The sequence below is a fragment of the Pseudophryne corroboree genome, chromosome 10, assembly GCF_028390025.1.
Source record: "Pseudophryne corroboree isolate aPseCor3 chromosome 10, aPseCor3.hap2, whole genome shotgun sequence".
Lineage (NCBI taxonomy): Eukaryota > Metazoa > Chordata > Amphibia > Anura > Myobatrachidae > Pseudophryne > Pseudophryne corroboree.
This window is the reverse complement of record NC_086453.1, coordinates 225,160,730-225,186,111: the sequence shown is the minus strand read 5'-3', so window position 1 is coordinate 225,186,111 and position 25,382 is coordinate 225,160,730. Positions and strand designations below refer to the sequence as shown.

At 46.4% G+C, this 25,382-nt stretch overlaps 1 protein-coding gene across 10 annotated transcripts in view; it reads right to left on the bottom strand.

Annotated features, from left to right (window-relative positions):
- Positions 1 to 25,382, bottom strand: part of RERE (arginine-glutamic acid dipeptide repeats) — a 719,262-nt gene that overhangs the window by 198,439 nt on the left and 495,441 nt on the right. For all 10 annotated transcript variants that reach the window (XM_063943111.1, XM_063943110.1, XM_063943109.1 and 7 more), the window contains one exon: positions 16,136 to 16,240. In XM_063943111.1, the coding sequence (XP_063799181.1) occupies positions 16,136 to 16,240 (105 nt within the window). The remainder of the gene's footprint in view (positions 1 to 16,135; positions 16,241 to 25,382) is intronic.

Genomic DNA, 25,382 nt, shown 5'->3' with positions numbered 1-25,382 from the left:
AGCGCCATTTTCCTGCTCAGCTCCGCTGTGAGGAAGGCTCCCAGGACTCTCCCCTGCACTGCACTACAGAAACAGGGTAAAACAGAGAGGGGGGGCATTTTTTTGGCGATATTTTGATATATTTAAGCTGCTATAAAGAACAACACTTATATAAGGTTGTTCCCATATATATTATAGCGCTTGGGTGTGTGCTGGCAAACTCTCCCTCTGTCTCCCCAAAGGGCTAGTGGGGTCCTGTCTTCGATAAGAGCATTCCCTGTGTGTCTGCTGTGTGTCGGTACGTGTGTGTCGACATGTATGAGGACGATGTTGGTGTGGAGGCAGAGCAATTGCCGATAATGGTGATGTCACCCCCCAGGGAGTCGACACCGGAATGGATGGCTTTGTTTATGGAATTACGTGATAATGTCAGCACATTACAAAAATCAGTTGACGACATGAGACGGCCGGCAAACCAGTTAGTACCTGCCCAGGCGTCTCAGACGCCCTTTACCTCAGTCGGTTGACACAGACCCAGACACTGAATCTAGTGTCGACGGTGATGAAACAAACGTATTTTCAAGTAGGGCCACACGTTATATGATCACGGCAATGAAGGAGGCTTTGCATATCTCTGATACTGCAAGTACCACAAAAAGGGGTATTATGTGGGGGGTGAAAAAACTACCTGTAGTTTTTCCTGAATCAGAGGAATTAAATGATGTATGTGATGAAGCGTGGGTTAACCCAGATAGAAAAATGCTAATTTCAAAAAAGTTATTAGCATTATACCCTTTCCCGCCAGAGGTTAGGGCGCGCTGGGAAACACCCCCTAGGGTGGATAAGGCGCTCACACGCTTATCAAAACAAGTGGCGTTACCGTCTCCTGATACGGCCGCCCTTAGGGAAACTACCCTAAAAAGTATATACACACATACTGGTGTTATACTGCGACCAGCCATCGCCTCAGCCTGGATGTGCAGTGCTGGGGTCGTCTGGTTGGATTCCCTGACTGAAAATATTGATACCCTGGATAGGGATAGTATTTTATTGACTATAGAGCAATTAAAGGATGCTTTCCTTTATATGCGAGATGCTCAGAGAGATATTTGCACTCTGGCATCGAGAGTAAATGCGATGTCCATATCTGCCAGAAGGAGTTTATGGACGCGACAGTGGTCAGGTGATGCGGATTCCAAACGACATATGGAAGTATTGCCGTATAAAGGGGAGGAATTATTTGGCGTCGGTCTATCGGATCTGGTGGCCACGGCAACTGCCGGAAAATCCACCTTTTTACCTCAGACCCCCTCCCAACAGAAAAAGACACCGTCTTTTCAGCCGCAGTCCTTTCGGTCCTATAAGAACAAGCGGACAAAAGGACAGTCATATCTGCCTCGGGGCAGAGGAAGGGGTAAGAGAGGGCAGCAAGCAGCCCCTGCCCAGGAACAGAAGCCCTCCCAGGGTTCTGCAAAGCCCTCAGCATGACGCTTGGGCCTTACAAGCGGACTCAGGAGCGGTGGGGGGTCGACTCAAGAATTTCAGCGCACAGTGGGCTTGCTCACAGGTGGACCCCTGGATTCTGCAGGTAGTATCTCAGGGTTACAGGTTGGAATTCGATAAGTCACCCCCTCGCCGGTTCCTAAAGTCTGCTTTGCCAACGTCTCCCTCAGACAGGGCGACGGTATTGGAAGCCATTCACAAGCTGTTTTCTCAGCAGGTGATAGTCAAGGTACCCCTCCTACAACAGGGAAAGGGGTATTACTCCACGCTATTTGTGGTACCGAAGCCGGACGGCTCGGTAAGACCTATTCTAAATCTGAAATCTTTGAACCTGTACATACAAAAATTCAAGTTCAAGATGGAGTCACTCAGAGCAGTGATAGCGAATCTGGAAGAAGGGGACTTTATGGTGTCCCTGGACATAAAGGATGCTTACCTACATGTCCCAATTTGCCCTTCACATCAAGGGTACCTCAGGTTCGTGGTGCAAAACGGTCATTATCAGTTTCAGACGCTGCTGTTTGGATTGTCCACGGCACCTCGGGTCTTTACCAAGGTAATGGCCGAAATGATGATTCTTCTGCGAAGAAGAGGCGTATTAATTATCCCTTACTTGGACGATCTCCTGATAAGGGCAAGGTCCAGAGAACAGCTGGAGGACGGAGTAGCACTAACCCAACTAGTGCTGCAACAACACGGGTGGATTCTGAATTTTCCAAAATCTCAGTTGACCCCGACGACACGTCTGCTGTTCCTGGGAATGATTCTGGACACGGTTCAGAAAAAGGTGTTTCTTCCGGAGGAGAAAGCCAGGGAGTTATCCGAACTTGTCAGGAACCTCCTAAAACCAGGGAAAGTGTCTGTGCATCAATGCACAAGAGTCCTGGGAAAGATGGTGGCTTCTTACGAAGCGATTCCATTCGGCAGATTCCACGCACGAACTTTTCAGTGGGATCTGCTGGACAAATGGTCCGGATCGCATCTGCAGATGCATCAGCGGATAACCTTATCGCCACGGACAAGGGTGTCTCTTCTGTGGTGGTTGCAGAGTGCTCATCTGTTAGAGGGCCGCAGATTCGGCATACAGGACTGGGTCCTGGTGACCACGGATGCCAGTCTGAGAGGCTGGGGAGCGGTCACACAGGGAAGAAACTTCCAGGGAGTATGGTCAAGCCTGGAGATGTCTCTTCACATAAATATACTGGAGCTAAGAGCGATTTACAATGCTCTAAGTCTGGCAAAACCCCTGCTTCAGGGTCAGCCGGTGTTGATCCAGTCGGACAACATCACGGCAGTCGCCCACGTAAACAGACAGGGCGGCACAAGAAGCAGGACAGCAATGGCAGAAGCTGCAAGGATTCTTCGCTGGGCGGAAGATCATGTGATAGCACTGTCAGCAGTATTCATTCCGGGAGTGGACAACTGGGAAGCAGACTTCCTCAGCAGACACGATCTACACCCGGGAGAGTGGGGACTTCATCCAGAAGTCTTCCACATGATTGTGAACCGTTGGGAAAAACCAATGGTGGATATGATGGCGTCCCGCCTCAACAAAAAACTGGACAGGTATTGCGCCAGGTCAAGAGACCCTCAGGCAATAGCTGTGGACGCTCTGGTAACACCGTGGGTGTTCCAGTCAGTGTATGTGTTCCCTCCTCTGCCTCTCATACCAAAGCTACTGAGAATTATACGGCAAAAGGGAGTAAGAACGATACTAGTGGCTCCGGATTGGCCAAGAAGAACTTGGTACCCGGAACTTCAAGAGATGCTCACGGAGAATCCGTGGCCTCTACCTCTAAGACCGGACCTGCTTCAGCAGGGACCGTGTCTATTCCAAGACTTACCGCGGCTGCGTTTGACGGCATGGCGGTTGAACGCCGAATTCTAAGGGAAAAAGGCATTCCGGAAGAGGTCATTCCTACACTGGTAAAAGCCAGGAAGGAGGTGACTGCACAACATTATCACCGCATTTGGAGAAAATATGTTGCGTGGTGTGAGGCCAGGAAGGCCCCCACGGAGGAATTTCAACTGGGTCGATTCCTACATTTCCTGCAAACAGGATTGTCTATGGGCCTCAAATTGGGGTCCATTAAAGTTCAAATTTCGGCCCTGTCGATTTTCTTCCAGAAAGAATTGGCTTCAGTTCCTGAAGTCCAGACTTTTGTAAAAGGAGTACTACATATACAGCCCCCGGTTGTGCCCCCAGTGGCACCGTGGGATCTTAATGTAGTCTTGGATTTTCTCAAATCCCATTGGTTTGAGCCGCTCAAATCGGTGGAGTTGAAGTATCTTACATGGAAAGTAACCATGCTACTGGCCCTGGCTTCAGCCAGGAGAGTATCAGAATTGGCGGCTTTATCATATAAGAGCCCATATCTGATTTTCCATACGGACAGGGCAGAACTGCGGACACGTCCTCATTTTCTGCCTAAGGTGGTGTCAGCGTTTCACCTGAACCAGCCTATTGTGGTGCCTGCGGCTACTAACGATTTGGAGGATTCCAAGTTGTTGGACGTGGTCCGGGCATTGAAAATATATATTTCAAGAACGGCGGGAGTCAGAAAGTCTGACTCACTGTTTATATTGTATGCACCCAACAAGATGGGTGCTCCTGCTTCTAAGCAGACGATTGCTCGTTGGATTTGTAGCACAATTCAACTTGCACATTCTGTGGCAGGCTTGCCACAACCTAAATCTGTCAAGGCCCATTCCACAAGGAAAGTGGGCTCATCCTGGGCGGCTGCCCGGGGGGTCTCGGCATTACAACTCTGCCGAGCTGCTACTTGGTCAGGGGCAAACACATTTGCAAAATTCTACAAATTTGATACCCTGGCTGAGGAGGACCTTGAGTTCTCTCATTCGGTGCTGCAGAGTCATCCGCACTCTCCCGCCCGTTTGGGAGCTTTGGTATAATCCCCATGGTCCTGACGGAGTCCCCAGCATCCACTTAGGACGTTAGAGAAAATAAGAATTTACTTACCGATAATTCTATTTCTCGTAGTCCGTAGTGGATGCTGGGCGCCCATCCCAAGTGCGGATTGTCTGCAATACTTGTACATAGTTATTGTTACAAACAAATTCGGGTTGTTATTGTTGTGAGCAGTCTGTTCAGAGGCTCCTACGTTTGTCATACTGTTAACTGGGTTCAGATCACAAGTTATACGGTGTGATTGGTGTGGCTGGTATGAGTCTTACCCGGGATTCAATATCCTTCCTTATTGTGTACGCTCGTCCGGGCACAGTATCCTAACTGAGGCTTGGAGGAGGGTCATAGGGGGAGGAGCCAGTACACACCACCTAATCCTAAAGCTTTATTTTTGTGCCCTGTCTCCTGCGGAGCCGCTATTCCCCATGGTCCTGACGGAGTCCCCAGCATCCACTACGGACTACGAGAAATAGAATTATCGGTAAGTAAATTCTTATTTTCTGCTTTTAGCAAAGCACACACACAGCATCGCGGCAGACACTTAAGTCGGAGAATGCTGGTTACTGCGACTAAACACCTGGTTTAAGGTGCAGTAACCGGCATTACCTAAGTGCAGGGCGTGAAGGGGACAATTGAATAGCTCCGGGACCTCCTTCCTAGCACTACTCATATTGCGTTAAATTGAATAGAGCCCAAAGCTTCTTTTTCCCTAACATACACGTGAATGTGTGTGTGTGGGAGTTTTTGAGGACAATAATTCATGGTGGAAAAAAGACACATTTCCTGTTGTCCCATTGTCATTTCTGGTCATCTGTGGAGCAAAGGACAGATGGTCTGAACTTGGTCCTGGTCCCGGTGGAAGAGCAAACGGTATCCGTGACCCCTGCGGTAGAAGGAGATTCATCAACGGGAGAGAGCGGTTCCGATGCTGGATAGACTGGAGGACTGAGTGCACCGTTTTAAACCAAGATGTATGTGAGCATATGTTCAAAATAAATGAAATTGTGAACCTGTTGATTTATACCTGCGCCCTCCATTCTTCTTTCATTACATGCACATTGGGATTAGTGGCTCTATTCCCTAAAGGAGGAAGCGGCAGCGTACATCGCACAGAACGGGACCTAGGACATCAACAAAGGACTAAAAGCATTTTAAAGGAAAGTGTATTGAATGCGCAGCTTTTTATCTCTATATATATATATATATCTATATATATATATATCAACCATTATCAGATCAGTAATGAGGTAACACATTTAGCCACATGTGTCGCCTTACTGGACAGAGGGAGAACATCAGAATCTATGGTACAATGGGGCAGATGTATTAAAATCTCCGTAATGTTCTTTAAGAAACGTGTGGCATATCACTGTTTTATCACGGTGATATGCCCACACACATCACCCTAAAGTATGAACATTAGCCCTTTGTACATACCACTTCTTTATTCCTCCCCCCGGCGTTCTGCATCCTCTGCAGATTTCGCCACTTGCTATTGTGCCGCGTATGCGCAGTAATCATTCTACCCATAGGCCCCCCGCGCCCGTCACCCTGCGCATGTGCGATTCATCTAATTGGACCTGATGTGCCGACTCCCCAGCTCCCAGTGAGCCATGCACTGTGAACCGGAACATACGCGGAGGAGCCCTCAGGTGCCGTCGCCAGACAGTTAAGTTATATTAAAAAAAAACCACAATGAAGCAGCTAGTACTGCAGCGCCAGCCCCGACCTGCCGAAATGACAGAGGGGGCTTAACGATCGTAGAATCACTGCCCCAGCCTTAATACATTGGGGAGCCTTCAACTTCAGGTAGGCACAGCGCCGCAGACGAAACTGCAGCGTGCGCTACCTTAATTCCTTAAGAAGCCGATGTCAGCCGCATCATACATTGGGATGATGCGGTAACAGCGGGAGTTAGCGTGCGCTATGTGCAAAAAGCACATAGCGCACGTTTGTACATCTGCCTCACTGTGTGGTTATATTTGAAGTGCAATTACAAAGTATACATTGTAAGCGTAAACCAGATGGAAATATACTGGTTGGGTTATTGCTGCTACATGGGATGATTTCATTGGCATATCACAACTGGAGTCACGAGAAATCAGGCCAGTCTGACTTACAGGCCCAGTGGTAAGACCTGTCCACGTAGCCACCTCAAATCTATCAAGAAACAGACCCATAGGCCTCTTTGCCAGCATAGCTGTGTTAAATAACCTGTTTTCTCTAGGTGGAGCTGTGAATTTTAGAAGTAGTTATTTTATATACAGTAAAGCAACTTTCATTTACGTTGACATTGCTCATTTTAGTGACAGGCATTAACCACACAAATCTTAAGTTCAGTAAATGCTAAGATGCTACATAACATTGATGCGGTAATGACACACGTTAAAGAGAACAGAGAGCTGTGATGATTATTACTGGATGTAATTATAGCAGGAAGAGGAAAAGACTTGCCAGTGAAATGGGAGAGCACAGTTTTGTGACTATATTAAACTGAGTGGATGAACATGTGACACTCATCAGTATGAAGTAAACAAGTCTTGCAACACAACACAACACAAGGCTGGTTACTGTTGCGCTCACATCCTTTAAAAACCACTAGCTTATGAAACAGGACCACTGTACAGCAATTCAGAGAGCTCTGCAGCTGTATAATCTGTATTATAAAGGTGCAGAACTCCAGGTGGAAAAGGGGGGCCTCAGTGGTAATTGGATAGTGATGCTATAAAAGCATTGAGGGGCAGATTTATTAAGCCTGGTAAAATGATTAAGTGGAAGGTGACAAAGCACCAGCCAGTCAGCTCCTGTCATTTTTCAAACCCAGCCTGTAACATGGAAGTTAGGAGCTGATTGGCTGGTCCTTTATCACTTCACCAGGCTTAATAAATCTGCCCCTGATTCACTCCCCCCCCCCCCCCCCCCCCCCCCCAAGTCAAATTTACTAGTGTAGTCACTGAATGCCACCTACCGAACAGATCCTGTATAGGAAATGTGGAAGACAAGCGCCATATTTACATCTCACAAAAATCTCCAACTTGTAAACTATTCTCGTAAAGAGTGAAAAAAAATTAATCTAAACAATAACGTTTGGTTTACAAAGTAGACACTGATTAGATGACTAATAAGACATTCACCAACAAATACTTTATAAAAAGGGATAAAATCTATGATTAGATCAAGTCTGCAAGACACAAAAGATAGTCATACAAGTGCCTAGTCCGTGAAGGACAGAAAGTGCTAAGCCCACAAAACAGGGAGGCAATTGATATGCCGGCTGTCAGTATTCCGGCGCACCGACAACTATTCTCGCTCTTGGGGTGTCCACGACACCCCTAGAGGGAAAATAAATAGCTTGACAAGCCACCGTGGCCGCAGCGTGGCGAGCACAGCAAGCTCGCAAGGGGCTCTTTTGCGCTCACCCCACTGCCTGCAGGCAGGATTACGGCGCTGGTATGCTGGGCACTGGGATCCCAAGCGCCGGCATAACATACTACACCCTACAAAACAGATATAAAAGGAGATTTATTGTAGACTTACCATTGTTAAATCTTTCTGCGATGTACACTGGATTCCACAGGGAATAACATCGGGGTGTAGAGTTGGATCTTGATCCGAGGCACCAAAAGGCTAAAGCTTTGACTGTTCCCAGGATGCACTGCACCACCTCTTCTATAGCCCCGCCTCCAGGCACTGGAGCTCAGTTTGTAAGTTGGTGCCTGCAGTGCAGGTCACTAACAGGTGGGGCTGAGCTAGGCAGCCATGAAAATAGCTTTTTTAGAAGACTTCAAGGGCTGCAGCACTTTCTATGTCTTTATGACATGCTGTGCTGCGGCTCCATCACCTCCCTCTGTGGCGCTGCATACTGACGCGGCCTGGTTCCTGGGTACATGCAGGGGAAACACACCGGTTTTCTTCAGGCACACCACCACTGTTATTCTCCAGGATTACGTGGCTGCACTTGAAGGGGGGAGGTAAGGTAAGGCACTGGAAATCAGTTTTGTTAACCAATCCAATGCAGTAGCAGGTAGGAGAGACGGTAGATGTTAGTCACATAGAACCACACTCTCACGACAGGAGAAGGGACTAACCAAAGAAGCTAAGTGCGTCAGGGTGGGCGCCCTGTGGAATCCAGTGTACCTCGCAGAAAGATTTAACAATGGTAAGTCTACCATAAATCTCCTTTTCTGCAGTGGGGTACACTGGTATTCCACAGGGAATAACATCGGGGATGTCCTAAAGCAGTTCATCATGGGAGGGGACGCACTGTAGCGGGCACAAGAACCCAGCGTCCAAAGGAAGCATCCTGGGAGGCAGAAGTATCAAAGGCATAGAACCTGATGAACGTTTTCACAGAGGACCATGTAGCCGCCTTGCAAAATTGTTCAGCGGACGCACCACGGCGGGCCACCCAAGGTGGTCCAACTGACCGAGTAGAATGGGCCTTGATAGCAGCAGGAGCTGGGAGCCCAGCCTGCGCATAAGCTTGTGCAATCATTATTCTAATCCATCTGGCCATGGTCTGCTTATTCGCAGGCCAGCCACGTTTGTGAAAACCAAAAAAGTACAAAAAGGGAATCTGACCTCCTGATGGAGGCAGTCCTCTCCACATAAACACGGAGAGCATGTACCACATCCAAAGATTTTCCTTTGGAAGATAGACCAGAAGAGTTAAAGGCCAGAACCACAATCTCCTGGTTAAGGTGAAAAGATTATACCACCTTAGGCAAATAACCAGGGCGAGTTCGAAGAACAGCCCGGTCACTGTGAAAAATCAGAAAGGGTGGGCGACAGGACAAAGCTCCTAAGTCCGACATCCTCCTAGCAGAGGCAATAGCCAACAAAAATACGACCTTAAGCGTAAGGACTTTAAGGTCCACAGACTCAAGAGGTTCAAATGGAGACTCTTGCAGAGCATTTAAGATGACAGACAGATCCCATGGAGCCACACTAGGAACATAGGGAGGCTGAATCCGTAGAACACCCTGAGTGAAAGTGTGAACGTCAGGAAGAGACGCAATTATTTTCTGAAACCACACCGACAAGGCAGAAAAATGAACCTTGAGGGAGGCCAGACGAAGGCCCAAGTCTAGGCCTTGTTGAAGTAAGAATAACAGACCCTGTAATAAATCCGAGCCGAAGCTGGTTTACAGGATTTCAACATATTTTGAACAACAGACTCAGAAAATCCTTTTGCTCTCAGGAGTGATGCTTCAAGAGCCACGTCCTCAAAGCCAGTCTGGCCAGGTCCGGGTAGACACAAGGGCCCTGAACGAGGAGGTCTGGGCGTTGAGGAAGTAGAAGAGGATGCTTGATCGATAGACCCGGCAGGTCTGAGAACCAATGCTATCTGGGCCACACTGGAGCAACTAGAAGTAGTATTCCTCCTTCTTGCTTGAACTTCCTGGGCAGGAGTGACACTGGAGGGAACACGTATGGCAGCCGAAAGTTCCACGCAATTGCCAGTGCGTTCACGAACGCTGCTTGAGGATCTCTTGTCCTTGCTCCGAATACCGGAACCCTGTGATTGTGTCGAGATGCCATCAGGTCTACATCTGGTAGGCCCCATTTGTGCACGTCCTGATGACTGAGGAAGTCTGCTTTCCAGTTGAGGACTCCTGGAATGAACACTGCCGATATGGCTGACAGATGGCGTTCCACCCACTGGAGAATTTTTGACACTTCCATCATTGCTATGCGGCTTTGAGTGCTGCCTTGATGATTTATGTACGCCACCGTGGTAGCGTTGTCTGGTTGTACTTAAACAGGCCTGTTCTATACCAGAGGCAGGGCCAGTGTCAACCCATTGAACACTGCCCGCAAATCCAGAATGTTTATCGGGAGGAGAGATTCCTCCCTGGTCCATCAACCCTGGAGAAAGTGTTGCTCCAACACCACGCCAAACCTCACAACCGTTGTCAGGAGGACCCAGTTGGAGATCCAGAAGTGACAGCTCCTGCTCAACTGTTAGTTCTGTAGCCACCAGCTCAGTGACAGACGAACTTCCAGAGTAGAGGAGATAATTTGAGATCTGATCCGATGAGGCAGACCATCCCATTAGGAAAGGATGAACCTCTGCAGAGGGCGGGAATGAAATTGAGCGTACTCTACCATGTCGTAAGCAGACACCATGAGGCCTAGTACTTGAATCGCCAAGTGTATCTGATCTTGTCCTGAAGTTTCAGGACTTTCTCTGGAGACAGAAACAGTCTTTGGCTGTGTGTCTCCAACAGCGCCCCCAGGTGCACCATGCTCCGAGCAGGGAACAGTGAGGACTTTTTCCAATTGATGAGCCACCCATGGGCTTGAAGGAATTTGACCAACATCTCCAGTTGACTGAGGAGGACCTCTTGGGAGTTCGCCAGAATCAGCAAGTTGTCCAGATATGGCAGGATCCTGATTCCCTGACAACGGAGAAGAGCCGTCATCACGGCCATTACCTTGTTGAAAATTCGAGGTGCCGTGGCCAGTCCAAATGGCAGAACCTGGAATTGAAAATGAAGATTGACAATAGCAAACCGCAGATATTGCTGATCTGAAATGGCAATAGGTATGTGCAGGTAAGCATCCTGTATGTCCAGGAATACCATAAAGTCATCGGGTTCCATGGCAAGCACAATCGAGTGCAGAGTTTCCATACAGAATTTGGACAATCTTACAAATATGTTCAATGATTTGAGGTTGAGGATAGGCTGGAAAGACCCATTCAGTTTTCGGAATTAGAAACAGGGTCAAATAGTATTCCCTGCCTCTCTGGGACAGAGGTACCAGCACTACCACTCCTGTTTCCAGGAGGGATTGTACAACCAGGTGTAGAGCTTGCGCTTTCAATGGCTCTGAGGGGATAACTGTTGAACATAACTGGCGAGGGGGATGTCTCCTGAGATTCTTACCCGTGCAAGACAACTTCCCGTACCCAGGCGTCTGAAGTGATCTTTAACCAGGCCTGGGTGAACTGGAGAAGTCGACCTCCCACCCTGGGGTCCCCCAGAGGGAGGCCCGCCCCATCATGCAGCAGGCTTGTCTTGTTTGAAAGCAGGCTGACGGACGGCCCAGGATTGTTCAGATTTGGGCTTAACGTTTTTGGAAGTGCAAGCCTGTCTCGGGTACGCCTGACCTTTTGCTTTACTAGGAGGTCGAAAGGAGCGAAAAGTGGTACTCTTAGCCTTCTGAGCAGAAGGATTAGTACTTGGGAGTAACGCAGTCTTGGCCATCGCCAAGTCAGTCACAATCCTAGTCAGATCTTCCCTTGAAAGGGAGTACCTCCAACGTCTTTTTAGAGTCCAGGTCCACCTTCCAGGACCTCAACCACAGAATCTGGCAAGCCAGGATAGACGTAGTAAAAGCCTTGGCCGCCATGACCCCTGCATCAAGGGCTGCCTCCTGACTATAGTGAGAGGCTGTGGTAACATACTACAGATATTGTCTGGCAGCGTCAGAAAAATTCTGAGGTAGCTCCTCATCAATTGCCTGAACTCATGCTTCAATTTATTTTGCCGCCCAAGAGGCAGCCATAGTGGGTCTATGTACAGCACCGGTAAGAGTGTAAATAGACTTCAGGCATCCTTCCACAAGCTTATCTGTTGGTTCCTTCAGTGACGCGACAGTGGTGACAGGCAGAGTAGATGACACCACAAGACGGGCGACATGAGAGTCCACCGGCGGTGGAGTTTCCCACTTGTTACTCAACTTCGCAGGATAGGATAATGAGCTAGCATCTTTTTAGACAGGGAAAACTTCTTTCCTGCAGATGACCAGGATTCCTGACGTATGTCAATTAATAGGTCAGAATGGGGTAAAACTACTTTAGTAGCCTTCTGACGCTTAAACTTATCCGGTTTCTTAGACGTAACAGGAGGCTCAATGTCATCATCAATCTGGAGAATCAGCATGATAGCCTCCACAAGGTCAAGAACATCAACCTGGGGTTTAGATTCCTCATCAGAAGCAACTGTATCAGTGTCTGACGGATCACTATATACCCCATCTTCATCAGAATTATCCAAAATATTAGTGAATTGTGAGGAAGAAATGGCCCGTTTAGATGACCCCTTGGCCCCAGAGGGACGTGGGCTGGACTTTTGTCTAACCAAAGTCTGATTTAATTGCTGTAACTGGGTAGACAGAGTATCCGCCCATGGCGGATTGACCACAGGGACAATATGTGGCTGTAATGGCACAGGAGGCCCCACAGGGGGCGTAAGACGCGTTACAAGCGTAGTCAGCATATTTGAAAAAGCTGCCCAAGGTGGGTCCTGATTGGCCACAGGCGGACTGAGAGATTTATGACACCCAGTGCCTGAACCAGCAGCTAACACTTTCCCCACTGGTGAATCCGTGACGACAGCACTGCATACTGCAGGAGCGTCCGCGGATGTCCCGCCCTGAGTAGCAGACATTATATGGGATGTAGCCTTAGGGAGTAACAGTACAATATAGCCAAACACAAAAATCAGCAAAAAATCACGTGTTTTGTGATAGTAAATACAGAGCACAAACAGAGGATTTAAGCAGTGTGGGATGACTGAAAAACACAGTGAGCAATACAAACCGTATACCCTGTGTAGCACATATATTATATGAGACCCTGACGCCCGTAGTTTCCCAGGGTACAGAATATAGTGATAGCAAAACGTGTGATACACAAGAATGGAATCCACACACCAGCTATAGGCACACTCAGTCACAGGCAGGAATAATTACATATAAACAATAAAACTGCACTGGATTAGTAATTACATATAGATAAGTATGTATGTATAATGATATAACAATGCACAGTAAACACTGGATGTATATCACAGAATACTTGTACTAAATATTCAGATAGCAGTACACTTGTTCTTAACTAACACTGTCTAAAATGACATGTAGAATACTTAAGTGTCTGTAAATGCACAGCGCTGATGATACAGGTGGATTCACAGAGGAGACAGTGCCCAGCAGTCCCGGAGATCAGCCCAGCTATGTAATGGTGCCAAAATCTCAGGGAGTGAGGGAAAGAGAACTCCAGGGCGGGAACACCAGCAGTAGACGGCGCCCAGAGCTAGGGGAGGGGCTACAAGTCAGCACCTTATCCCCTCTGCTGGACTTCACTACCGGGTACTGTGGAGCCTTTTATAAATGGATATAAGTAAATCTGACCTGTGCTCCTTGCCCTGGTGGATATAGTGGGGTCCCTGTGCAACACAGTGTCCACGCCAGCTGCGTGGTCCGTCTCTTGGGACCGTGACCGGATTGCAATGTACCAGCGGGTCCCTCTCACCACCTCCCTTGAGTGCAGCCACGCGATCCTGGAGAGTGACAGCGGTGGTGTGCCTGAAATCCGGTGTCTTCCCGCTGCAAGTACCCGGGAACCAGGCCGCGGGAGTATGCAGCGCCGCTGAGGGAGGTGATGGAGCCACAGCACAGCATGTCATAAAGACATAGAAAGTGCTGCGGCCCTTGAAGTCTTCTAAAAAAGCTTGTTTCAGGGCTGCCTAACTCAGCCCCACCTGTTAGTGAGCTGCACTGCTGGCACCAACGTACAAACGGAGCTCCAGTGCCTGGAGGTGGGGCTATAGAGGAGGCGGTGCAGTGCATCCTGGGAAGAGTCAAAGCTTTAGCCTTTTGGTGCCTCGGATCAAGATCCAACTCTACACCCCGCTGTTATTCCCTGTGGAATATCAGTGTACCCCACTGCAGAAATACTAAATAAAACATGGGCATCCGAAAACAACTAGAGGGAACTGTTATGTAGCCCAAGTGGGCTGAACCATTTCTCGCATTCTGTTCTACCTACAAACAAACTTGGATTGAAACCTGCACTGACCAGACGAAAGCCAGAGAAATCATTGATTAGTCCTTTTTCCCAAGCGCAGGCCTGAAGGCTCCCCAACAGTCCAGATTTTAAGGCTGTCCATGCTTCAGCAGATTGTTATATCAAAATGACTGAGTAATTAAGTCTCCAGGACTGTTAAGGTGCTTTGAGGGTAGAATTTGGGAGTGGGACATACAAAGCTCTATTGTGGGCTGACCCATAATCCATTACCTGCTATAAACTCAGATATGACTTTAGCCATTAGAGGTCAGTAGTCACATTTAACACATACAAGACAGTTCATAAACTACATAATTGGTGGTTATGATGATATCATTAAGGATAAACAGGAGTATTTTCATCCAAACATGACTAGAACAAAGAGACACATCCAAGTCCAGTAAGACACCTGCACCTTTTAAATTGATGATAGTGCTTATATTATAAGAACCAGAACTATTATTTTACTTCTTCACAAACAAAGTCAAATATACAGCAGTGTGTCTAATTACATATGCAGCTATTAGAGTGAGGATATATACCTCCCCGTTAGCTCTCTAGCAATACAACTCCATTTGATATGAACCAAAAAAAAAAAAACATGTATGTTAACAAAAGGAAAATGTTATTCTCAGCACTGTACAGTGTTCTCTAAGCTTCTTTCGCAGGGCGCTGTGCCCTGCCCCTTTTTTGAGTGACAGAATGCCGCCCTGCCCGTTTGTGCCCGCCCTGCTAAGGACTGCTCTTCTCCCCCCGCCGCGCTGTCACTTCTCCCCCCTGCCGCGCTGATAGCTCTCAGCTGAAGGCGGAGACAGGGTCAGCGTGCAGTGGGGAGGAGCAGCCAATTGGAGCCTGTGGTGTCTCCCGCCAGTCCTCCTGCATGGTTTGATTCCCCCCTCACCATGGCGCTGCGAGCTGACCTGGGCTCCGCCGTCAGCATCAAGAGACCGGCCCCGCTGACCCGGCACAGCGCTCTCCTCTGCAACGGTGAGTGCCGCTCTGCATCTGCCCTGTGCCCGTCCTCCCCTTCCTCCTAGTGCTCTCTCCCTGTTGCAGTGTGCCTCAGTGTTCTTTCCCTGGTGCAATGAGCCTCAGTGTTCTCTCCCTGGTGCAATGAGCCTCAGTGTTCTCTCCCTGTTGCAATGTGCCTCAGTGTTCTCTCCCTGGTGCAGTGTGCCTCAGTGTTCTCTCCCTGGTGCAGTGTGCCTCAGTGCTCTGCCTGGAGCAATATGTATAACGTGCTCTACCTGGCACAGTGTGTATAGGAGGTTCTACCTGGTGCAATGTGTATAACGTGCTCTATCTGGCGCAATATGTATACACCTGGCGCAGTGTGTATAGGAGGTTCTACCTGGTGCAATGTGTATAAGCAGCACTATTGTGTGGTATAATGTGATTTGGTACTATTATGTGGTCACGCCCCTTCCCCACGAAACAACTCCCCTAAATTTTTGCTGCACGCCTCCGGTGCGCACTGTCCATGCTTTCACCTATAGGAATGGGAGCACCAAGCATTATAGTATGTACCTAATTTTGCCCTTCTAACTTAAAAATGTGCCCTCACGACTGAAAAATGTGCCCTCACGACTGAAAAATGTGCCCTCACGACTGAAAAATGTGCCCTCACGAATGAAAAATGTGCCCTCCCCGTGATCAGCACCCTGCCCTAAAAAAATCCTAGAGTGAACACTAGTACATATGCACATTGCAAAATCTGTTAAGGACACAACGACCCAACTTAAAAGATAATTTCTCGTGATAACATTTAAATAATGTTATTCTGTATCCAGTAAGTAGGAATCGCTTTTGATAAATACAAAGAAAAAAAACGCACACAACACAGGCACATACACAATATCCATCTGTGGGAATATGCAGCAAAGTAACCAGCGGAGTCATCTATTCTGGTCAGGTATCCTGGAAGAACTTACCTGGTCTCTGGGTTGTATCCCAGGATGTAGAAGAATGAGTCTATCCTGGCTTTAAATTCCCGAGCAGCAAAAATGTCTGAGAAATGGGAGATGTTGCACTTGCCCCTGCCAAAAGCAGATAATAACAATTAGCCACATGATGTCATTATGATAACTGCTTACAACTGTTTTAACGCCTTATGTATTATACACACACATATATATATATATATATATATATATATATACATACATACACACACACACACACACATATATATATATATATATATATACACACACACATACATACAACTTTGCAATTTCTTTAAAAAAAGCAAACAAACCTGAAATATGATTTTGATATTGCAGCTTTAAACACATTTACAGTTGGTTTCACAGACTCCTAAATGTAACAATTTTTTTTGTTTTTACATTTGTTAAAATAATTAACAATCCTCTAGTAGGCACTGTTCTACTGAAGTGCACAGTGGCTATTCCAGATGAAGCAGTGTCAGGTCCTATAACACACTTGTATACCTGAGGTTGGATGTGCTCTAAAAATACAACACAGAGTATGGATGTTCATATTAGCACCATAAGATATAAGATACACACATTATGGGTTTTTTTTTTTTTTCATGTTAAGATGTAAAGGAGCCCTGTATTTGCAGTACATAGAATTTATGTATGTGGAAACAGTCTGTTAACTTCAGTAACAAAAAGTTTTATTTTTCACATACAAAGTGTATTGATCTAAATATTCATCAATATCAAAAAAATTGCGCACATTTCTTCTCGCCACATCAGGAGGCAGCAAGAAAAATGTGTGGTCGTCCCTCCGGCACTCGCGCCTGAAATGTGCAACGACGGAGTTGGTCAGTCCAGCATATCTACAGTAAAGAACAATAAGGCGCTTTCACGCAACGGCCAAAACGAGTCCTTAAATTAACATAGATGGAATATTATTTCTAGCACTGTTCTGTAAAGGCACACGCCCCTTTGAAATTTAGACGTGTTCCTTTAAAATATATCACTCTGGCATACAAGAAAACTAATTTTTACTCAAGCTGCAATTAATGATTGACCATTTACCAAGTTTCACCCAATTATCACGGCAACCACAATTACGGCATTATAAAGTGAGCAAGAGATTTGAAATGTCCAAAGTATAAAAATCCCATCCCCACCTTCTGCCATTACATGACCACTGAGCTGCTTGATAAGTGACTGGCTTCGATTTAGGTTATACCTTTCTGGTGAATAAGTAGGAATTAAATATTCACACGGGGAGGGGGGGGGGGGGGGGGGGGGGAGAGACTTTTTAGCAGGCACCGCCACATCGACTGCTGTAAGATAAGGGTATTCAAGATGCGATCCTCCAGCTGCTGTGGAACTATACATCCCAGCATGCCCTACCGCCATTTTGACTTTAGAACATACTAAATCTGAGGCACGTCATACTGGGAAGTGCAGTTCCAGAATAGCTGCATGGCTGCATGTTGCATCACTCTGCTCTGTTAAATTTGTGTTCATTTTCTCTTTTTCAAAACTTGCTGTTGAAAATATAACACATATTGACTGCGTTTTTAATATAACACACAAGTAACAAATATATATATATAAACTCTTGTAACTTCTCCTTATAGTGGGCAAGTAGTGATATCATTACTGCTATTTGGAGAATAAGGTCACATAACTGTTGTAAAAGTGTTGAATGATTAATGTTTTGAGCCGTCAGCAAAGGTAATGACACATAGGAGGATTATGTTATACAAGCAATTTGAATCTAAATTTAGATTTGTGTATAATGTAATCCCTGCTGTAAATAACATTTCATAACCTGTAGGAAACAGTCAGCCTGTGGTCTTATGTATTTATTGACCCAAATCCTTGTGACTTCTAAAAATCCAAGAACCAGGCAGCACATGCCTAAACTATGAGTGGTGCAAGCAGAAATCCACTACTTGCAGGTTTACCATGCGAGCAATTGAATAACTCCAGGTAGTTAACCCTTGCGCTACTTTACCGCAATGAGAATGGAATTCCCCCACCAAACATCGTCAGCGGCTCTCATATATTAGAAATCTACACATACTAATGTCACTATTTAAAGACTCCATGCTTGTCTGCATCAGCAAAGCCAACCAAGACAGATTGATTTATTTATTTATTTATAACAGTTTCTTATATAGCGCAGCATATGATCTACACTGCTCCCTAACAGCAGCACTGAAGTGGATGGCAAGCACTACAACAGGACAAAATGACAAGCTGCACAGTATGTCACCTACTTATATGACACAGTGACCTGCAAAATAATGAGCTATTTTATCATATCATCTAAAGTACCCACCAATGCTATGATTTGGCCTGTATGTATTTGTTAACCAGGAAATGTACAAAAAGGGTCAGATTCTGAGTTGCAATTCTGGCCACTTACAGATACTGGCAATCAATACAAATATCTGCCAGCATTCTGAGCTGGCTGCATCTACGCTCCCCACCACAGACATCTGCTTGTGAGTGGCAGTCGCTATGATCGTCTCATCCTGCAACTGAAATCGTACCGATCTCTGCATAAACGTGCCTCTGAATAGGCATCAATAAGCTCATTGGCTGTTTCTTCTATGTGTGCCACCCAGTGACTTCTGGAAAAAAAAGCCTATTATACTAAAAAACTTTGTGTTTTTATTCAAACTGTTTAATGCCAGTGGCATGCCCAGTACTAATGATTAACTCTTCCTATTTTGTCTGTGTTTCTCTGAAAAGTGCTTTTGCGTTACTATTCAGATTTATTTAAATGATAAGTAATAAGTAGGACTAAGGGCGGTATCCTATTAGGTGCAGTTATTTACTGCACGGTAATAACGAGCGTTTAAGCCCGATAATACTATCAGGCTATCTATTATCGGGCTATCCAATTACAGCCTGTTTTTACAGGCAATAAATCACCCGTTATTGGGCGATAGCACATGGGATCCATAACTTTGCAGACCCATGTGTTACCATTCGATAATGGGTCTCCTGGGGCTGGTTACCGGGGATTCTGCTTTGCATGCCTGAAGAACGCAAAGCAAAACCCTCGATAAGTGTCAGGAGACAGGGCTAATAGGATAGCCCCGGGGGAATCTTTTAGCTGCGGTAACTCCGCACAGCTAATAGGATACCACCCTTACGCTTATTATTAACTTGTTTCAATTTCATCTATGAGTGTACTTTGTATATTTTAATGTTTAGTCTCCCTACATACATTCAGATGTAATAGGAATAAAAACAGTAAAAATGTGTTTTTATTGAAAGATGTAAAATTAATCATAGCAAAGCCTAAATAACTTTGGATTGTCAGTGTCAGAAAACATTAAATCAGACACTCCCAACCTCGGCCATCAAGGCACACTAGCAGTCTAGGTTTTAGTGATATCCATGCTTGAGAATAGGTGTCTTAATTAGTACCTCAGTCAACCTCAGTTATTCATTAGTGTGGCTTACGGACTGAGGTTGGGAATACCTGCATTAAAATATGGTTGATCAAAGTTTCTAATACATAATTATGTTTCACAGTATTAGAATAAGCAGGATTTAATGTTTGTTTTTAGTAAAACATTAATGCAAAAAAAAAAAAAAAAAATCAAAAGAATCCCCGTTTTTCCCCAATCCTGCTTTTTTGCTTTACTTACAAACATGAATCTGGCCCAGCATACACAATCTAGGGTAAAAAGACTAAAGGTAGGTCTGATAGGAGTGACCCCAGACATGCATCGTTAGGTTTAGTCTGCAACTTTATGTCAAATACTTTGCTACAAAAACACTAAGTAACTAGTACACTGTTGGCCTAATTCAGCTGTGGTTGGAGTGCTGCTGTTTTGGGAAACGGAGGCCATCCCCACCCCCAAACGGCTGTAGACTCCAGTAGGTATATGCAATTGCAGTCGAATTGCAGCAAATGTCGAAAAACTGGGCATTTTCGACACAAAAAAAAAATTTAACAATGCAATACAGTACTTTTCGACAAAAAAACGGACGTTTCAGATTCGACTTTTTGAAATTCGACAGTTTTTAAATTCGACATGTCTGCAATGGTAAAAATGCGGCTTTTCGACAAAAGTATATTCAATTGAAGAATGTCGATTCGACAACAGTGCTTTTCGACAGTCATTTCGTCAATTTCAGTCCGCCTCTTTGCTGGCGGAATCTAATAATTTTTTTTAAAAACATGGGTTTTTTTGTGTTTTTTTTGTTGCTAATAGCATATCTATTTATATTAGAAGGGATTATCTACTTGGTTTGTCTATTAGGAGCCACAAGTATTATTTATATATTTTTTAAGAGAATATATTTTTTTTTTTACTGACAAATAATATGGAGATAATATGGAGAGCATGTTTTTTAGTGGGAAGGGGTGGGAATGGGTAAAAAATCACGGAAAAAAATGCGTGGGGTCCCCCCTCCTAAGCATAACCAGCCTCGGGCTCTTTGAACCGGTCCTGATTGTAAAAATACGGGGGGGGGGAATTGACAGGGGATCCCCCGTATTTTTACAACCAGCTCCGGGCTCTGCGTCCGGTCCTGGTGCAAAAATTACAGGGGACAAAAAGCGTCGGGGTCCCCCGTATTTTTAACACCAGCACCGGGCTCCACTAGTCAGAGAGATAATGCCACAGCCGGGGGACACTTTTATATCGGTCCCTGCGGCCCTGGCATTAAATCACTAACTAGTCACCCCTGGCCGGGGTACCCTGGAGTGGGGACCCCTTAAATCAAGCCCCCCCCCCCTCCAGCCACCCAAGGGCCAGGGGTGAAGCCAGAGGCTGCCCCCCCCCATCCAAGGGCTGCGGATGGGGGGCTGATAGCCTTGTGTCAAATAAAAGAATATTGTTTTTTGTAGCAGAACTGTAAGTCCCAGCAAGCTGGTACTTGGAGAACCACAAGTACCAGCATGTGGTGGGAAACTGGCCCGCTGGTACCTGTAGTTCTACTGCAAAAAAATACCCAAATAAAAACAGTACACAGACACCGTGAAAGTAAAAATAAGAATTTACTTACCGATAATTCTATTTCTCGGAGTCCGTAGTGGATGCTGGGGTTCCTGAAAGGACCATGGGGAATAGCGGCTCCGCAGGAGACAGGGCACAAAAAGCAAAGCCTTAGGATCAGGTGGTGTGCACTGGCTCCTCCCCCCATGACCCCCCTCCAAGCCAGCTAGGTACTGTGCCCGGACGAGCGTACACAATAAGGGAGGAATTTTGAATCCCGGGTAAGACTCATACCAGCCACACCAATCACACCGTACAACTTGTGATCTAAACCCAGTTAACAGTATGATAACAGCGAAGCCTCTGAAAAGATGGCTCACAACAATAATAACCCGATTTTTGTAACTATGTACAAGTATTGCAGATAATCCGCACTTGGGATGGGCGCCCAGCATCCACTACGGACTCCGAGAAATAGAATTATCGGTAAGTAAATTCTTATTTTCTCTATCGTCCTAGTGGATGCTGGGGTTCCTGAAAGGACCATGGGGATTATACCAAAGCTCCCAAACGGGCGGGAGAGTGCGGATGACTCTGCAGCACCGAATGAGAGAACTCCAGGTCCTCTTTTGCCAGGATATCAAATTTGTAGAATTTTACAAACGTGTTCTCCCCTGACCACGTAGCTGCTCGGCAGAGTTGTAATGCCGAGACCTCTCGGGCAGCCGCCCAAGATGAGCCCACCTTCCTTGTGGAATGGGCCTTAACCGATTTAGACTGTGGCAGGCCTGCCTCAGAATGTGCAAGTTGAATTGTGTTACAAATCCAACGAGCAATCGACTGCTTAGAAGCAGGCGCACCCAACTTGTTGGGTGCATACAGTATAAACAGCGAGTCAGATTTTCTGACTCCAGCTGTCCTGGAACATATTTTCAGGGCCCTGACAACTTCTAGCAACTTGGAGTCCTCCAAGTCCCTAGTAGGTGCAAGGCACCACAATAAGCTGGTTCAGGTGAAACACCGACACCACCTTAGGGAGAGAACTGGGGACGAGTCCGCAGCTCTGCCCTGTCCGAATGGACAAACAGATATGGGCTTTTTTGAGAAAAAACCACCAATTTGACACTCGCCTGGTCCAGGCCAGGGCCAAGAGCATGGTCACTTTTTATGTGAGATGCTTCAAATCCACATATTTGACTGGTTTTAAACCAATGTGATTTGAGGAATCCCAGAACTACGTTGAGATCCCACAGTGCCACTGGAGGCACAAAAAAGGGGTTTGTATATGCAATACTCCCTTGACAAACTTCTGGACTTCAGGAACTGAAGCCAATTCTTTCTGGAAGAAAATTTACAGGGCCGAATTTGAACCTTAATGGACCCCAATTTGAGGCCCATAGACACTCCTGTTTGCAGGAAATGCAGGAAACGACCGAGTTGAAATTTCTTTGTGGGGCCTTCCTGGCCTCACACCACGCAACATATTTTCGCCACACGTGGTGATAATGTTGTGCGGTCACCTCCTTTCTGGCTTTGACCAGGGTAGGAATGACCTCTTCCGGAATGCCTTTTTTCCCTTAGGATCCGGCTTTCCATCGCCATGCCGACAAACGCAGCTGCGGTAAGTCTTGGAACAGACATGGTACTTGCTGAAGCAAGTCCCTTCTTAGCGGCAGAGGCCATAAGACCTCTGTAAGCATCTCTTGAAGTTCCGGGTACCAAGTCCTTCTTGGCCAATCCGGAGCCATGAGTATAGTTCTTACTCCTCTACGTCTTATAATTCTCAGCACCTTAGGTATGAGAAGCAGAGGAGGGAACACATACACCGACTGGTACACCCACGGTGTTACCAGAACGTCCACATCTATTGCCTGAGGGTCTCTTGACCTGGCGCAATACCTGTCCCGTTTTTTGTTCAGACGGGACGCCATCATGTCCACCTTTGGTATTTCCCAACGGTTTACAATCATGTGGAAAAAACTTCTCAATGAAGTTTCCACTCTCCCGGGTGGAGGTCGTGCTGAGGAAGTCTGCTTCCCAGTTTCCATTCCCGGGATGAAAAACTGCTGACAGTGTTATCACATGATTTTCCGCCCAGCGAAAAATCCTTGCAGTTTCTGCCATTGCCCTCCTGCTTCTTGTGTCGCCCTGTCTGTTTACGTGGGCGACTGCCGTGATGTTTTTCCCACTGGATCAATACCGGCTGACCTTGAAGCAGAGGTCTTGCTAAGCTTAGAGCATTATAAATTTACCCTTAGCTCCAGTATATTTATGTGGAGAAAAGTCTCCATACTTGATCACACTCCCTGGAAATTTTTCCCTTGTGTGACTGCTCCCCAGCCTCTCAGGCTGGGCTCCGTGGTTACCAGCATCCAATCCTGAATGCCGAATCTGCGGCCCTCTAGAAGATGAGCACTCTATAACCACCACAGGAGAGACACCCTTGTCCTTGGATATTGGGTTATCCGCTGATGCATCTGAAGATGCGATCCGGACCATTTGTCCAGCAGATCCCACTGAAAAGTTCTTACGTGAAATCTGCCGAATGGAATTGCTTCGTAGGAAGCCACCATTTTTACCAGGACCCTTGGCAATGATGCACTGTTTTTAGGAGGTTCCTGACTTGCTCGGATAACTCCCTGGCTTTCTCTTCCGGGAGAAACACCTTTTTCTGGACTGTGTCCAGAATCATCCCTAGGCACAGCAGACGTGTCGTCGGGATCAGCTGCGATTTTGGAATATTTAGAATCCACCCGTGCTGATTGTAGCAGTATCCGAGATAGTGCTACTCCGACCTCCAACTGTTCCCTGGACTATGCCCCTATCAGGAGATCGTCCAAGTAAGGGATAATTAAGACGCCTTTTCTTCGAAGAAGAATCATCAATTCGGCCATTACCTTGGTAAAGACCCCGGGGTGCCGTGGACAATCCAAACGGCAGCGTCTGAAACTGATAGTGACAGTTCTGCACCACGAACCTGAGGTACCCTTAGTGAGAAGGGCAAATTTGGGACATAGAGGTAAGCATCCCTGATGTCCCGGGACACTATATAGTCCCCTTCTTCCTGGTTCGTTATCACTGCTCTGAGTGACTTCATCTTAATTTGAACCTTTGTAAGTGTTCAAAAAAAATTTTTTAGAATAAGTCTCACCTAGCCTTCTGGCTTCAGTACCACAATATAGTGTGGAATAATACCCCTTTTCTGTAGTAGGAGGGGTAATTTAATTATCACCTGCTGGGAATACAGCTTGTGAATTTTTTCCCATACTACCTCCTTGTCGGAGGGAGACTTGGTAAAGCAGACTTCAGGAGCCTGCGAAGGGGAAACGTCTCGACATTCCCATCTGTACCCCCGGGATACTACTTGTAGGATCCAGGGGTCCTGTACGGTCTCAGCGCCATGCTGAGAACTTGTCAGACGCGGTGGAACGCTTCTGTTCCTGGGAATGGGCTGCCTGCTGCAGTCTTCTTCCCTTTCCTCTATCCCTGGGCAGATATGATCTTATAGGGACGAGAGGACTGAGGCTGAAAAGACGGTGTCTTTTTCTGCAGAGATGTGACTTAGGGTAAAAAACGTGGATTTTCCAGCAGTTGCCGTGACCACCAGGTCCGATGGACCGACCCCAAACAAGTCCTCTTCCTTTATACGGCCATACTGTGCCGTTTGGAATCTGCATCACCTGACCACTGTCGTGTCCATAACATCTTCTGGCAGTTATGGACATCGCGTTTATTCATGATGCCAGAGTGCAAATATCCCTCTGTGCATCTCGCATATATAGAAATGCTCTATAGTCAATAAAATACTGTCCCTGTCAAGGGTATCAATATTTTTAGTCAGGGAATCCGACCAAGCCACCCTAGCTCTGCACATCCAGGCTGAGGCGATCGCTGGCCGCAGTATAACACCAGTATGTGTGTATATACTTTTTATTATATTTTCCAGCCTTGTCAGCTGGTCCTTGAGGACGGCCCTATCTATAGACGGTACCGCCACTTGTTTTGATAAGCGTGTGAGCGCCTTATCCACCTTAAGGGGTGTTTCCCAACGCGCCCTAACTTCTGGCGGGAAAGGGTATACCGCCCATAATTTTCTATCGGGGGGAACCCACGCATCATCACACACTTTATTTAATTTATCTGATTCAGGAAAAACTATGGTAGTTTTTTCACATCCCACATAATACCCTCTTTTGTGGTACTTGTAGTATCAGAAATACGTAACACCTCCTTCATTGCCTTTAACGTGTGGCCCTAATAAGGAATACGTTTGTTTATTCACCGTCGACACT